This window comes from Hyla sarda, chromosome 4 (assembly GCF_029499605.1).
Source record: "Hyla sarda isolate aHylSar1 chromosome 4, aHylSar1.hap1, whole genome shotgun sequence".
In the NCBI taxonomy this organism is placed as follows: Eukaryota; Metazoa; Chordata; class Amphibia; order Anura; family Hylidae; genus Hyla; species Hyla sarda.
The window spans coordinates 87386153-87402393 of NC_079192.1; the positions used below are offsets into that span (position 1 = coordinate 87386153).

The window sequence follows — 16241 nt, forward strand, 5'->3', positions numbered from 1 at the left end:
TATACAAAATCAACAAAGTGTGGAGAATTTACAGGCCTATTACTGCTTATGGGGGGGGGGGGGCATACTACTGGTTAGAAGGGAGGGGGATATGACTGGTTTCAAAAGGGGTCATACTACTGGCTACAGGGCAAATTATTTCTTGCTACACGAATGGATATTGGTGACCACAAAGGGCATATTACAAGCTACAGGGTGGGTATAAGTGGCTAAGGGGGCATTATTGCTGGCTGGGGGGGGGGGTATTACTGGCTTCATGGGGCATTATTGCTGAATACAGTGAGGCATTAGAGGCTACTTTCTTGGGGATACTTGGTTGGAGCATCTTATAATGAGGGGGTACTTGGCATGAGATTAAGGTTAGGCCACTTTGTTGAGCGAATAATTGTCCTATTTGCTTTGTACTACAATTTTTGGAGACATCATTTTAACACTTTCAGCATAGTAAATGTGGGACAGTGTCATTTAATTACATAATTTTTTGTTGTTATTTTTTTTGCATTTTTAGGTTCAAGAACTGCTTGAAAAGGCCTCAAACGCTAATGTAAGATATTTATGTTCAAGTGTATTTAATACCTGTGTGTGTGTGTATATATATATATATATAACACTGGTGCTGAACTACAATGTACCACCATAAAGCTGCCAACATACTGCTTAGTGCAGTGTTTCCCAAATGCGGTCCTCAAGTCCCCCCAACAGGTCATGTTTTCTGGATTTCCTTAGTCTTTCGCAGGTGATATAATTCTGGTCATGAATCCGGCATCACCTGATTCTAAGGAAATCCAGAAAACATCACATTTTTGGGGGACTTGAGGACCGCGTTTGGAAACACTGGCTTAGTGGATCCCTGCTTGAGAAGGAGTAGTAGATTTATATATTTGCTCTCAAGCTTCAAGAAAATGTAATATTCATCAGTGACTAGATCCAAGAATAAACTTTTTAAATAAATATATATAGGCTGCAGAAACAGACTTATCTTTCTATACAACACTAGTTCCCACTTTAGGCACCGTATTTTTCGCCCTATAGGACGCACCGGCATATATGACGCACCCTATTTTAAAGGTGCAAAATCTAGAAAAAAAAGATTCTGCACCCAACAGTGATCTTCAACCTGCGGACCTCCAGATGTTGCAAAACCTCCAGATGTTGCCAACGGCTGTCCGGGCATGCTGGGAGTTGTAGTTTTGCAACATCTGGAGGTCCGCAGGTTGAAGAACACTGGATAGGAGGTAATACTCACGTGTCCTCGCCGCTCCGGACCCGTCACCGCTGCCCTGGATGTCGCTCTATCGCTGTCGCCGCGTCCCCGTGGTGTCCCCGACGCTCCGGACGTCTTCTTCCCCGGGATCCACGCTCTCCGTCGCCGTCATCACGTCGCTACGCCCGCCACTCCTAATGGATGACGGGACGGCGTGCGCGACGACATGATGACGTCGAAGGAGAGCGCCGGCCATGCAGGGGATCCCGGCACGGAGCAGACACCGAGGAGACAGGTAAGGTCCCTCCCGGTGTCCTGTAAGCTGTTCGGGACACCGCGATTTCACCGCAACGGTCCCGAACAGCACGACTGAGCAGCCGGGTTAGTGTTATTTTCGCTTCAGACGCGGCGGTCAGCTTTGATCGCCGCATCTGAAGGGTTAATACAGGGCATCACCGCGATCAGTCATGTCCTGTATTAGCCGCGGGTCCCGGCCGTTGATGGCCGCAGGTATTTGCCATATAAGACGCACCAACTTTTCCCCCCCAGTTTAGGGGAAGAAAAAGTGCATCTTATACGGCGAAAAATATGGTAAATAACAATTTCTCTGTGTTACTTAGTGCTAGCAATCTCCTCTAGTCACATACCACCGGGTCCTACAAGGATAGATTGCAGATAAGAGAGATTGCCAGTATCCTTCATTTTCCCTGGTCCACCGCGAGTGCCATATAAGACAAAAGTGCTCTTTGGTTGAGTACGGGAATGTCCTGCTTATAGAGGGGCAGCTTCCATTAACTGTAAGGGGAGAACAATCTTTTACTCTACTAAGAAACCTACGGTGTTGGGATGTGATGTTACACGGTGAGTCTGTAGTATTCCTATAAATGGTTGGCAGTGATATTTATTACTGATCTCCATTCTAGATTATTTCTTCCTGCCCAGAGATTAAATGGCATTTCATTGGACATCTCCAGAAACACAATATCAACAAGTTAGTTGGTAAGTAAAGAGATGGGCTGTCGCGTGTTTTGGTTTGCTTGTTTTTAATGCTTTACTTTGCTGTATTTACTACACCACAAAAATGGTGAAGGGACAAAGCAACGTGCATAGACCCCGTGGGGAAGATTTATCAAAACCTGTCCAGAGGAAAAGCTGCCCATAGCAACTAGAGATGAGCGAACTTCCAGGGATTCGATTCGTCACGAACTTCTCAGCTCGGCAGTTGATGACTTTATCCTGCATAAATGAGTTCAGCTTTCAGGTGCTCCGGTGGGCTGGAGACTCTCTCCTAGGACTGTATCCACCTTTTCCAGCCCACCGGAGCACCTGAAAGCTGAACTCATTTATGCAGGATAAAGTCAGCAAACGCTGAGCCGAAAAGTTCGACAAATCGAATCACTAAGTTCGCTCATCTCTAATAGCAACCAATCAGATCACTTCTTTAATTTTTAACAAGGCCTCGGCAAAATGAAAGAAGGGATCTGATTGGTTGCTATGGGCAACTTTTCCTTTGCACAGGTTTTGATAAATCTCCCCTCGTATGTTTTACTTGCAGACCATATCATGTCCTGATGCCTTTATGACCTAGGTCCAGCTGTAGCAAAAGTCAGCTGGGGACGTAAAAGGGAAGTGAGGATTGTCTGTGTTCTTTAGCTTGCGTCTAGTCCCCTGCCAGTATTTGTTTACTTGGCAGCAGTGTAACTATGCCATATTCTGTCACCCTATAGAAAGTGTCTCCCGTGGTCACTAGGGGTGTGAATCGGCAAGAATTTGGCCATACGATACGTATCGCGATACACGTATGACGATACGATATATCCCGATATATCCCAATTCTATCTCAAAGACGATTTAGTGCGATTTTTACGCACGCAGTGATACAAAATATGTTTTATTTTTGTTATGTTTACATGTTTTTATATAGGAAAAGGGGGTGATTTGAACTTTTAATATGACCCCTTCCATATTAAAAGTTTAAATCATGATCTATCAGTGTCTTTTAAACTTTTATTAAAACATTTTTTACAGTCCCTTTTTTTTATTAGTCCCTTAGGGGACTTTTAGGAGGAATCATTAGATTCCTCAGACAGATGAATAGAGTTCTATTGAACTCTATTGATCTGTGTGCTCTGTGATCCATTGATAGAGCCTAGTCCAGCCAGGATATATCAATGGCAGACCACGGGACAGCAGGGAAGCAGAGGTAAGCCCTCCGGCTACCTCTACAGTGGATCTCCCCCTCGCGATCGCGCTGCGGGGGGGCGATCCACCCCACTAGCCAACCAGGGAGCATTCACGTCCCTTTAGACGCCGCTGTTTTGACAGCGGCGATCTGAAGGGTTAATAGCCAGCCGTGGCGATCGCTGCATGCTGGCTATTAGCATCGGCCCCCGGCTACTGAGAACACCCGGGGGCTGCAGAGTACGGAGCGGGCAGGAGTCCGGAGCCACTCCATACAGACTGCTGAGCGCCGCCCGGAACTGCATGTCGGGAGATACGAATTCCACATCCCTAAAAAGATCGATTGAATTGATACAGTATCGTCAAATGAAAAATCAGGATAATCGAGTGAATCGATTTTTTTTTTTTTTTTTTTTTTAATTCTTAAACCCCTAGTGGTCACGGCGTTGCTGAAGCCATGTAAACAGACACCAGACACCAGATAAGTAGTGTTTGTTTTTTACATGTTTTCTGCAGCCAGATATTCTTCTTTTTACACCTGGACAACCCCTTTCGTGAATAAGAACCTGCTGCACATGATAGTTCATATTGATCCCTTCTCTCTTCTCCCAGCTGTTCCAAACCTTCACATTTTGGAGACCATAGACTCTGTGAAGCTTGCAGACAAAGTCAATGCCTCCTGGCAGAAAAAGGGATCGATTGAGAAGTTGAAGGTGATGGTTCAAGTCAACACCAGCAGTGAAGAAAGTAATATTTTTATACGCCTACCATCTGGATTAACCCTTTTATTATGTTGGCCAGTTTACTGTCTGTCACTTTCACTTTCCTGACATTTTTTGTTTCTTTTTTCAGGTAAACATGGCCTTTCCAAATCAGACACAGTTGACTTGGTAAAACATATCCGGGAGAAGTGCCCAGGATTGGAGTTTGTGGGTCTGATGACCATAGGGAGCTTTGGCCATGATCTTGCACAAGGCCCCAATCCTGACTTTCAGGTAAACTGGCACTAAAACAAGTCCTGGTTTGATATTTAGAGACAAATGTCCAATAATTCCTCCGTTATTTTACTTTATCTATGCTTTACTAAAGCAGACATGGTCCCAGGCCAGACTTACACAATTGAAGTACACATTTCCTCTTGGTCTGACCTTTGTCCTATCATCGGGTGACGTGTTTTTTTAAGCTTATTCTATCACAGAGCAGTATCAGATGCTCTATAACAGTGGTCTCCAAACTGTAGACCTCCAGATGTTGCAAAACTACAACTCCCAGCATGCCCGGACAGCCAAAGGCTGTCCGGGCATGCTGGGAGTTGTAGTTTTGCAACAGCTGGGCATCCACAGTTTAAGGACTACTGCTCTATGCTATTGAGCAGAGTACGCCTACAGGAGATGTGGTATGAAACTGCTAATGCCACCCTTCTCATCAAGGGTTGGACCAGTCACAAGTATATGGCTGCATCATCTTTTATGCGGAAGCTGTGGCTCCTGTGCATAGTGCTACATATGTAGTGCTACATTCCAGCCATTCAATTGTATAGCTGACCAATATGTATGGACGACTAGTCCTTTATGATATCAATCTGCCTGATAAAGAATGCAAGGCCGGGGTTGTCTTTATGAAATTACTCAAGGGTCAGTTCACATGCACGGATTTTAGATTTTGATGCCCACTGACTTAAATGGGTAGCAAAATCTGCTACAGCAGATCTGCCGCAGAAAATACGCACATGTAAAATGAGCCTTAGGGCACATTCACACGTACAGGATCTCCTGCTGATTTTGTGCAGCTGATTTTGCTTCCCATTAACTTCAATGAGTAGCAAAATCAGCTAAAGAAAATATGCAGCAGATCCTGTACGTGTGAACGTTCCCTAAGGGTACGTTCAGACGTACCGGATCCTGCGCAGATTTTATGCGCAGGATTTGTAACTGCCGATTAGAAGCTGGGCTCAGTCAATCAGTTTACATTGAAATCTGCAGCAGAAAATCCTGCGCATCAAATCTGCGTACGTGTGAACGTACCCTAAGGGTACGTTCACACGTGCGGATTTTTTAGCGGGTTTTCCGCTGCGTATTTTGAAAGTGGGTGGGCTCTTCTTGGCTGTCCGCAGCAGATTTTCCGTGGCGGAATTTACGCTGCGGAAAATCCTCCACAGTCCCTACTGGCTTCAATGGGGCTTGCGGCGGATTTTCCGCAGTGTACATTCCGCCCCGGAAAATCTACTGCGGACAGCCGAGAAGAGCCCGGCCACTTTCAAAATACGCAGCGGGAAACCCGCTAAAAAATTCGCGCGTGTGAACGTACCCTAAGGGTGTATTCACACGTACAGTATCCTGCGCATATGTAATGCACAGTATTTGAAACTGCAGATTTTATGCTTTAGTTCAGTGTAAACGCAATGACTAATCACCGCTTCAAATCCTGCACATCAAATGTGCACAGGATACTGTATGTGTGATTAAACCTCTAAGGGCCCATGTACACTACGCACTTTCTGCTGGGAGAATCCGCTTGCACCAGCATTCCATTGATTTCTATGTGATTCTGCTGCCAAGTGCACGCTACAGATATTCCTGTCCAGAACTTCAGACGCAGATCCAGATTCTGCCAAAAGAATTGAACATGTTTGTTCTTTTGGCCAAATTCTGCCTGGAAAAGTCCATCATCCACGCAATGGGATTTTACTTTAAATGGCAAGGGTTAAATGCAGCAGCAGTTTCTGCAAGAAATAAACCCCAGTTTCGGGGTGGCGTGGATCCGCTGCTGGAACATACTGAGAAAATTCCTGAATTTCCTTATTGTGCATGGGCACTAAATGTACTATGCAAAGTATATACAGCGTTCATTGGGTTTGTTGCACTTTTATTCCTTACTTTGAATGGTTATTCTTCTATTACCCTCTTATCCCCCATATACAGTTGCTGCTAAAACAGCGTGAAGAAGTATGTGAGAAGCTGGGACTTCCAATAGATGCAGTGGAGCTGAGTATGGGGATGTCGTCAGACTTTGAACATGCAGTGAGTATATACAATACATGGGGTCCTCAGTACTGTATACAGTGGTCCCTCAAGTTACAATATTAATTGGTTCCAGGACGACCATTGTATGTTGAAACCATTGTATGTTGAGACCAGAACTCTATGGAAACCTAGTAATTGGTTCTGAAGCCACCAAAATGTCATCAAAAATAGGAAAAGGTGAGGATTAAAGAAAAATAAGTAGATGACTAATATAGATAAAGCAAATCCTTACATATAAAAGTAAGAAAGATCTGCTGGGAGCTGTAAATCACTGTCTGTCAGTGTTTCCCAACCAGGGTGCCTCCAGCTGTTGCAAAACTACAACTCCCAGCATGCCCGGACAGCTGTTGGCTGTCCGGGCATGCTGGGAGTTGCAGTTTTGCAACAGCTGGAGGCACCCTGGTTGAGAAACAATGGTTTATGTAGAGGACAAGAGCTTCTTCAGGGTCCTATACAGTACACACAGTGTCCCAAATGGAGCCACCCTTACATAGTGTCCAAAGGAGCAGCTAACCCTGGCACAGGTAAGGAGTAGTACAGAACTTATAGTTCCTCCCTGTACCGTAGAGGGCGCTACCAGACAGCCATTCAGTGCTTGTACTTCAGTAATAGAGGTGATTTCCCAGTAAAATGCCCATTCTGATTGGTCAGTTCCTCTAGTTGTGACACGTTTCACAGATCTGGACTGTCTGTACATTGTATGTTGAGTCTGGTTTCAAGTTACAATGGTCCAGAAAAGACCATTGTATGTTGAAACTATTGTATGTTGAGGCCATTGTAAGTTGAGGGATCACTGTACTTTAGATCCCTTTTTAAGGATCTTGACCATTCATTCCCTATATACATTCCCCATATACATACATGCACGATTTGCTCGGCCGAGCATGCATGTCCTGTAACCTGCTTTTAGGGGAGAGTTGGGAGGCCACCATACACATTAGATCAGTTGGCTGTCCGGGCATGCTGGGAGTTGTAGTTTTGCAACAGCTGGAGGCACCCTGGTTGGGAAACAATACATTAGGTGATCGGCATATTCATATGACAATGAGCAAGACTAGTATTAGAGTGCTTGGTTTCCTGTTGCAGACAGAGCACTGGGGGAAGGCTCCTTCAGTTTGTTTTGCAGACAGAAGGGGCTTCTATCACAAATTTGAGAGAAGAAGGGGGAAGTAGCAGAGGTGTAAGTCGCAGTTCCTAGTACCTGATGGAAAATCTTTTGCAGGACCCCCCAACCTACACTTGCCACTTGTAGTCCTGCTATCCATTTATCTGGTAATAGGGCCCTATCACAAACCTTTATAAGGGTATAAACAGCAAAAGAGTTCTATCCAGCTCAAACTTGGGAATGCGCTCGGACTGGACCAGGACTAGTCCACTTAGCACATAGAAAGAAGAGAATCTCCAGCGCCAGACTCGTGCAGGGAACTTCTTTATTAGGTTGCCATGGGAAACGACAGGAACTCAAGTAATGTGACGCGTTTCGACCCACAGGGCCTTAGTCATACAAGTGTCTGTATCACTTTATATATGCTGTGTGGGAGTGACCTGGATGTCATTTTTTAGGATGTTTTGGGGATATTGATTTCCCTGATTTCTTTGTTGGTTTTAAAACGTCTGTAATTATGTGTGCAAGTGGCATGGATGGGGCGTATACAAGCCTTGCCACTTCCACACCTGCACATATAATTACAGGCGTTTTAAAACCAACAAAGAAATCGGAGAAATCAATATCCAAAAAACATCATAAAAAAATGACGTTTATGAAAAAACATTTAAAAAGGAATGGTTTTATTCGTCAAACACAATCATAAGACTGTAATAAAGGGATGTGCATAAGCGCTGGAGGGTGTCGGCAAGTGCCTGCTCTGCTGCTGTACTATCATACGTATTTCCCTATATCGTACACAACACAAAGTAGTAACTCAAAATATAGTGAAAGTACGAACGGAGTTGGCAAGATGGTAATAATAGGAAATAAAATTAGATAAATGACACCTGATGTTTTGATGCAATAATAAAAGAAAACGTACCTGGGAATATGTATGAGATTTATGAACAAATGGTTTGAACGAGCTGAAGATATAGTGGGGTAAAAAAAACGAAGATACTAAAAGGGGAAATAAAGTGTGCAATCATGAATAAAAGGAGATATAATTATACTCATGCGTTGAAAACATAAAATCACTGGTACTACCTGACGTATAGGAATAGGCTGTATGTGATTATGATGTAGATACACGTTATTAGATGTGACACAGTGGGCCGTTTTTAGGATGCTCCAGTGCTGCAAAATAATGAATAGTCTATGACATATGGGGTGGATAGACTGAATCCACGCAAGCTAGTTCTGATAGTTCTAGGGTACCTTCTGCTCTCTCCATGTTGTATCTCATGTGGCTGGAAGCTACTCCGGTAGAACTATCCTTCGCACTTCTGTGATCCTCCGGGTATGGGCGGGCAGTGGGAGAGCGCTCCTGCCGGTACCGCCTCGACCAGACTGCGTCCGCTCTGTAAGTCGCGATGGTAGGCGATGAATAGTGACGTCACTATGGGTGCTTGTAAGTCCACAAAGCTGGATCATCAACGCGTTTCGGAAACACAGCGGATTTCCTTCATCTGGATCAACTATCATAACACTATTATAAGGGTATGTTCACACGGGCAAGCTGTGTGTGGTTTTCGGTTACCATTGACTTCAAAGGGAAATGTTCGATAAAGCATGCGGTTTTCAAAAACCGCTCTGGAAAAAAGAGAGAAGTTTTAGCAGTTATATTTGGAATCTCACATTGAAATCAACAGGAGCTTGAAAAAGATGCCTGAAAAATCACATTAAAAAAGACCCCAGTCGAATCTACCGCCAGTGCTACACTCCATAGCTAAAGCACATAAAGGATACTTACCTAACCTAGTCCTCTACACCATAGATGGCCCCCTTACACCACTCTTTGATAATCCGTTCTTCCCACCTCCCCTCTCCACAAGCACTTACCTCAACTTTAAGCGAAGGGGGGGTGTCTCCTTCCTCTTCTCTCCTGACTCCTACTGGGCTGAAACCCCTGCAAGACATACTAGGCGCCAAACCCTCTAATACACTCTTGAACTTTCAATACACACAATTACAGCACTTCTATAGCTCATCCTCGGCCAGGTTATGCCTTCATCGACCCCACACTAGATTTGAGAGTTTGTGTACAGCTGAATCTCCGGTCCCCAAACAGTCAGTACTCTCTACTCTCTCCTATTGGAAGCATCAACCAAAAAGCGACTGCCGTTTTGTGAGGGCTGGGAGAAGGAGCTAGGTCATACCATTGCGTCAGAGGATTGGACACGGGCCATCTCACGATGCCATCGTACATCGTTATCCTGTAAAGCCCAGGAAACAAATTATAAAATTTTGACCAAATGGTATAGAGTTCCATCGTTACTAGCCAGATTTTACCCGTGATCCTCTGACGCATGTTGGAGATGTGGGAAACCGGGGGGCACAATGACACACACATGGGTGACATGCCCGTCGTTAACCAGATTCTGGACCCAGGTTATTGACATCATAGAGCGGATCACCTCCAGACACAAACCACTCTCCCCTGAGGCTCTCTTACTATCTATCCTGCCCAATAATGTCACGTTGGGACATAGCCGACTATTGCACTTTCTGCTTTTAGCTGCGAGGACAGTGATCCCCCGCCTATGGAAATCACAGACCCCACCAACAATATCATCCTGGCTGCAGGAAATAAATCTAGTACCTATGAAAGCCGACACCTAGCTCCCTGACTACCCATTATTATCTCACATTACTTTCTTCCCCCACCCCTATATGGCTCACTGAGACACTATTCCTTCTCTGGTGCTGACCATGTGGACTGACAGACGCTTTGGTGCTGTGGGGGTATCGGCCGAGAGGTGACCACGTGGTAAGTACTCTGCTTCATCCTTCCTCACCACTCCTTCTCACAGACATGTTCCTGAGAGCACATCCCTCTCTTTTTCCCTTTTCCCCCCTTCCTACTACTTTCCTCATACTAACCTTCTTCCCTATCTCTTTGACTTACCCTTTCTTTTTCCCAGACTTCCCACCTTTCCTCCTCTTTACGCTGTCCTCCGTTCCACGTTTAGATGTTAAGTATTACTGAATAGCAATGTCAGTCATGACGTCTGAGGCAAACTTTGATCTACTGAACTCACACTCAGACGACAGTAAGGAACTCTTTTGAATGGTTGATATATCCAATGATATACATGTTGTGTGGGAAAGCTACTATCCCCCTTTCCACCCCTGTACTGCTTGCCTCTGTTGCGGGAAAGGAAGGATACTGAATAGACTGACATTGTATTCCCTCATGTTGAAACTCACTTCAAACGTGCATTTCTTGTTCGTATGTTACTTTCAAAAATCAATAAAAACCTTTTCTCTAAAAAAGTCCCCAGTCATCCGATGCGCAGTGCGAACTAGCCGTCACACCCCCTTCCATAGACCTGAATGGAGGGGGCGTGGTGTGACATCACGAATGCAGAAGCTGCAAGGCTCCGTGTGTCACACGGTGCTGCTGCAGGCCCCAGCGGCGGGACCCACACAATCTAACATTTCATCCCCTATGCTTTGGATAGGGGATAAGATGTTTACAGTAGAGTTCCCCTTTAACAGCATAAACATAACCCTGAGGCCGGTTTTCATATTGGCATATTATGGTTGCATTTTAAATCCTCTCAGTTCAGGTCATCAGATCCGCGGTCAGGCTGGGACTTGCGACTGTAATATGGCTGCAAAGTGGGTCTGTAAATCAGGGCTGTATGTGCCATTAGGTGCCTGTGGGCAGCAATGTTGAGGGGGGAATCACCTCTGAGAGTTAAATATAATGTAGCTGCAGCCGCATGCGGTGTCGCGGAGAAAAGAAAATTTGTCAGTTTGGATGAATCCACAATTGAAGATTTGCAGTCGCTTGTTATGTAGTGGGATTTGTCTTTGATTTCACCACGTTCTGTGTATAAGGGTGAGATCCATGGGGAATCTGCTACAAAATCTGCATATAACCCATGTGGTTTTTGTTGTGTACATTGGTCCCTCAAGTTACAATATTAATTGGTGCCAGGACGACCATTATATATTAAAACCATTGTATGTTGAGACCATAACTCTATGGAAACTGAAGCCTCAAAATATCATCCAAAAATATGAAAAAGTAAGGATTAAGGAACACCGGTCATGATCTTGTAACATTTTTCAATCCTCCCAGTTCACTGCGCCCATCATGGTAAACCACCCCCTGCCTTTATTTTTATTATTTTTTAGTTTTCTACCTTGATATTGCTCTGTATTTTCTGCTCAGTCTCAGTCAGATTCACAGACTGGGAAGGGACGTTCCCCAGCAGGCGTGACATCATCTGAAGCCATACAGGGGAGAACTTCCTCCCTCACTCTGCTACACATGGCCCAGAGCAGCTCAGTGTGAGATGAGCTATGATTGGCTAAGGATACACACAACCCCTTCAGCACTCCAGACTGCATGTCCTGATTTTGGACATCTGCCAGGCTAGCAGGAGTCCAAAGTCTGTGCAATAGATAGGGGGGAAATATGGCCCTGCCCATAATACACATAAGAGAATCTTTTTACGGTTTCCATGTTATCATTTCATCTTATCATATCTTTATATTTCTCTCCCCAGATTGAGGTGGGCTCCACCAATGTCCGTGTTGGTAGCACCATTTTTGGTGACCGGGTCTACTCCAAACCAGCAAAAGGAGAAGCGAGCGCCGCCAGCACATAGGAGAGCAGCATTATGTAGATGGCACCTACTGACATCTAATGTAACAATGCACAGAGATGCATCTGCACTGATCAGAGAATGTGATGATTGTGTAGCAGTAATGTGTTTTATTAAAGGGGTAGTCCAGTGGTGAGAAGCTTATCCCCCATCCTAAGGATAGGGGATAAGTTTCAGATCGCCGGGGGTGGGGCCCCTGGTTGCTGGCCAGATAGCACGTGTTGACCACCGCACGAAGCGGCGTCTGACACTCCCCCTTAATATAACTATGGCAGAGCCGGAGATTGCCGAATGCAGCGATCCGGCTCTGCCATAGAGTTGTATTTAGGGGGCGTGTCAGCCGTCGCTTCGTGCGGTGGTCAATACGCCCACTTCCCCCGGGCTGTTGGGGCCCCGTACAGGAGATCCCGGGGGGCCCCAGTGGTCGGACCCCCCGCGATCTGATACTTATGCCCTATCCTTAGGATAGGGGATACGTTTTTCACCACTGGATATCTCCTTTAATGTTTATCATCAAACCGGCAATACGAAGAAAATATCACGGCAGATCTCATCATTGGATCCTATTGGCCGATCCGCTACCAATATCAATGTCCCATATCAATAATGTGGGACCTGGTCTTCCATTTGTTAACAAGTCAGACCTGTAAAAAAAAAATTATAAAAATAAATAAATTGCTGCTGTGTCCATATAAGGCAGTGTTTCCCAACCAGTGGGCCTCCAGATGTTGCAAAACTACAACTCCCAGCATACCCGGACAGCCGTTGGCTGTCCGGGCATTCTGGAATTTGTAGTTTTGCAACAGCTGGAGGCACACTGGTTGGGAAACACTGAGATGAGGTTAAAAGGAACCACATTGTTGCAGTGTTATTGTCTGTAACATGCTTCTCCGCTGCCTTAGCATAACCCAGGACCATATCATGGATGGCAGATTGTGTGGAGTTGGATTCTATTGCGCCAACAAATTTTTATGTACAATTAATGCTTAATAATTTAGGCATAGATGTTGTCAACTGTGTTTGGTCAAATAATATTGTGCACAATAGTCTCTATTTTGCTTATTAAAATAAATGTCCCTTCATGGATCTGAGTATATACCTGTATGTCCTTTCTGGTTCAGCCAGCATATTCTTGTTTACATCGAGAGCAGTGTTTCCCAACCAGTGTGCCTCCAGCTATTGCAAAACGACAACTCCCAGCATGAGGCTCTCCGGGGCATACTGCTTGGCAAATTGTACTATAGACAATGTGGGTATGTGTTTATATAGTCACAGTCAAGATAGTATTATGGCGACTATATTTCATATATATATATATATATATATATATATATATATATATATATATATATATATATATATAAAATACAAAACCCATTCAACAAAATTTCTCTTTATTTTAACCTATTTAAACTACCAATGTCGGAAAAGTCTAATATCCGGTGTCTGTAAAACAGAAAATGCTGTCATTTCGTAGTCTTTTCCATGTGTTTTATATAATGCCCTTCTTCTTGTCATGCAGCCTGCTATGTGATTGTCTGGGCCTCGCTGACCCCTCTTATTAGTCATGAATGAGGCCTGGTTTTACAGTAGAAGGAACAGAATGTTTATTGTCCATAGATCACATCCTTTCTTTTTCTGGGCTTTTCTCCCAAGGAGGTCGTAACTCTCAATTAGTCGCACCCCCACTGACTGTAACTTTTTATTACAACTCAGACAGCGGATGTATTCTCAAAGGTTGCCACTAGATGTCACTGCTAATCATATGAAAACGTTTGTACATTTGCTGCCAATTGATCAATCGCCAGTGCTCTAAATATTTAAGATGGATCCATAAGATTCCGTAGACTCTTGTCTGAGTTGCTACAGATCTTTAAAGGGGTCAATGTTTGATTGGCGGGGGTCCAACCTCCATGACTACTTGCATGAGTCACCTCCCTATATCCAGTTGGTTAAGGGGGTTGAAAAAAAACGTATCACTAATCCACAGGATAGGGTATAGGTATATGATCGCGGGGGGGTCTGACCACGGAGACCCCTCCAGTCTCCAGAACGGGACCCTGGCTCTCAGGGAATGCTTGCTGCCTACAACACGCACCCTATTAATTTCTATGGGAGCGCTAGAGATACCAGAGTACAGCATCTCCAGAGCTTCCATAGAAATTAATGGATGACAAATTATCTGCAGCATGCACTCTCTCTGAGGGGCTCTTTTCTGAGATCTGGGTGGAGGGGGGTCCTAGTGGTCGGACCCCCATCAGACGCTTATCCCCTATCCTGTGGACAAGCCCCTTTTTTAAACTTTTGTTTTTTGACCCCCACTGATCAAACATTGATAGCCTAACCTGAAAGCGGCCAATGTTCCCCAACCCATGGCTTTCCAGCTGTTGCAAAACTACAACTTTCACATGATGGGTATTGTAGTTTTGCCACAGGTTGGTGAACATTGGGGAAGGCCATCAATTACTGGAGAACTCCTTTTACCTTTTGTGATCCTACTGAGGTGGGTTTGCAGACTAACCCTCGAAGCGGTTATACACAGTTGAAAAATTAATGGTACAGCCTCAGCATAGGTAATAGATCTTAAAGGGGTACTCCCCTGGAAAACATTTTTTTAATCAACTGGTGCCAGAAAGTTAAACAGATTTGTAAATTACTTCTATTTAAAAATCTTAATCCTTCTAGTACTTATCAGCTTCTATTTGCTCCACAGGAAGTTTATTTTCTTTTTGAATTTTCTTTTCAGTCTGACCACAGTGCTCTCTGCTGACACGTTTGTCCGTGTCAGGAACTATCTGGGGCAGGATAGGTTTGCAATGGGGATTTGCTCCTACTCTGGACAATTCCCAAAATTAACAGAGGTGTCAGCGGAGAGCACTGTGGTCAGACAGAAAGGAAATTCAGAAAGAAAATAACTTCCTGTGGAGCATACAGAAGCTGATAAGTACTGGAAGGATTAAGATTTTTAAATAGAAGTAATTTAAAAATCATTTTAACTTTTTGGCATCAGTTGATTAAAAAAAAAATGTTTTCCAGTGGAGTACCCCTTAAACTCAGCCTTTTAGACTCTTTAGCTTCAAAGGAAAACTTTAATATTTATAGCTTTCCATTCATCAATCAGATTTATTTAATCTCTCTATTAGTTATTTGCCCATGTCTGCAGTTCTTAGCTTGATAAAGCGCTGACACATTCCCTTTTTAATAAGCAGAGTTGCAGTGTAAAGGATGGGGTAGTTACAGAACAAATAACTAAGCCAACCAGAAGGCTCATGTTAAACTACTGCAGCCTGGCTTGAGTCATGGAATATAGTTCTACCTCAGAAAAAAGCCTATATTGAAGGACAACCCCAGGCACTGTTGGGTTGGCAGTGGATTGATAGGTGAGTATCCATTATTTTCCCTCAGTGGAAAACCACTTTCAGACCACATCTTAACATTTCTTGTACCATATCCAATCTTTTAATAGGTTCAATGCATACATAAGTTGTTGGGGTGTCAATACTAGAGATGAGCGAACTTACAGTAAATTCGATTCGTCATGAACTTCTCGGCTCGGCAGTTGATGACTTATCCTGCGTAAATGAGTTCAGCTTTCAGGTGCTCCCGTGGGCTGGAAAAGGTGGATACAGTCCTAGGAGAATCTTTCCTTGGACTGTATCCACCTTTTCCAGCCCACCGGAGCACCTGAAAGCTGAACTAATTTATGCAGGAAAAGTCATCAACTGCCGAGCCGAGAAGTCCGTGACGAATCGAATTTACTGTAAGTTCGCTCATCTCTAGTCAATACTATTGTCTTTATCAGACCCTTAGTTTCTTTACACATTTGCAAACATTCAGGCAAGGTCTGTGCTCTTTCAATGAACTACACTTTAGCCCTATGTTGGGTCTTCTGAGAATAGAGACAACATGGCGGACATATGGCCATATTCTATTAAACATAGTGATTCATATTTGGGGCCTACGATACGTATGACAACGTTTAATTTGGAGGTTAGTTGGGGGACACCTTAGATATTAGAATAATAAGATGTGGTAATGTGATTGGCCGCTGTGGAATAAGGCAATGT

General features: G+C 44.2%; 1 protein-coding gene across 1 annotated transcript in view; it reads left to right on the forward strand.

The window, feature by feature from the left end:
- The window catches only part of PLPBP (pyridoxal phosphate binding protein), a 15890-nt gene extending 2630 nt beyond the window's left edge, over positions 1–13260 (forward strand). The window contains exons 3-8 of the mRNA XM_056571526.1: positions 509–544; positions 2128–2203; positions 3998–4132; positions 4238–4380; positions 6307–6405; positions 12076–13260. Coding sequence (XP_056427501.1) covers positions 509–544; positions 2128–2203; positions 3998–4132; positions 4238–4380; positions 6307–6405; positions 12076–12177 — 591 coding nt within the window. The 3' untranslated portion in view covers positions 12178–13260. The remainder of the gene's footprint in view (positions 1–508; positions 545–2127; positions 2204–3997; positions 4133–4237; positions 4381–6306; positions 6406–12075) is intronic.
- The last annotated feature ends 2981 nt before the right edge of the window (positions 13261–16241 follow it).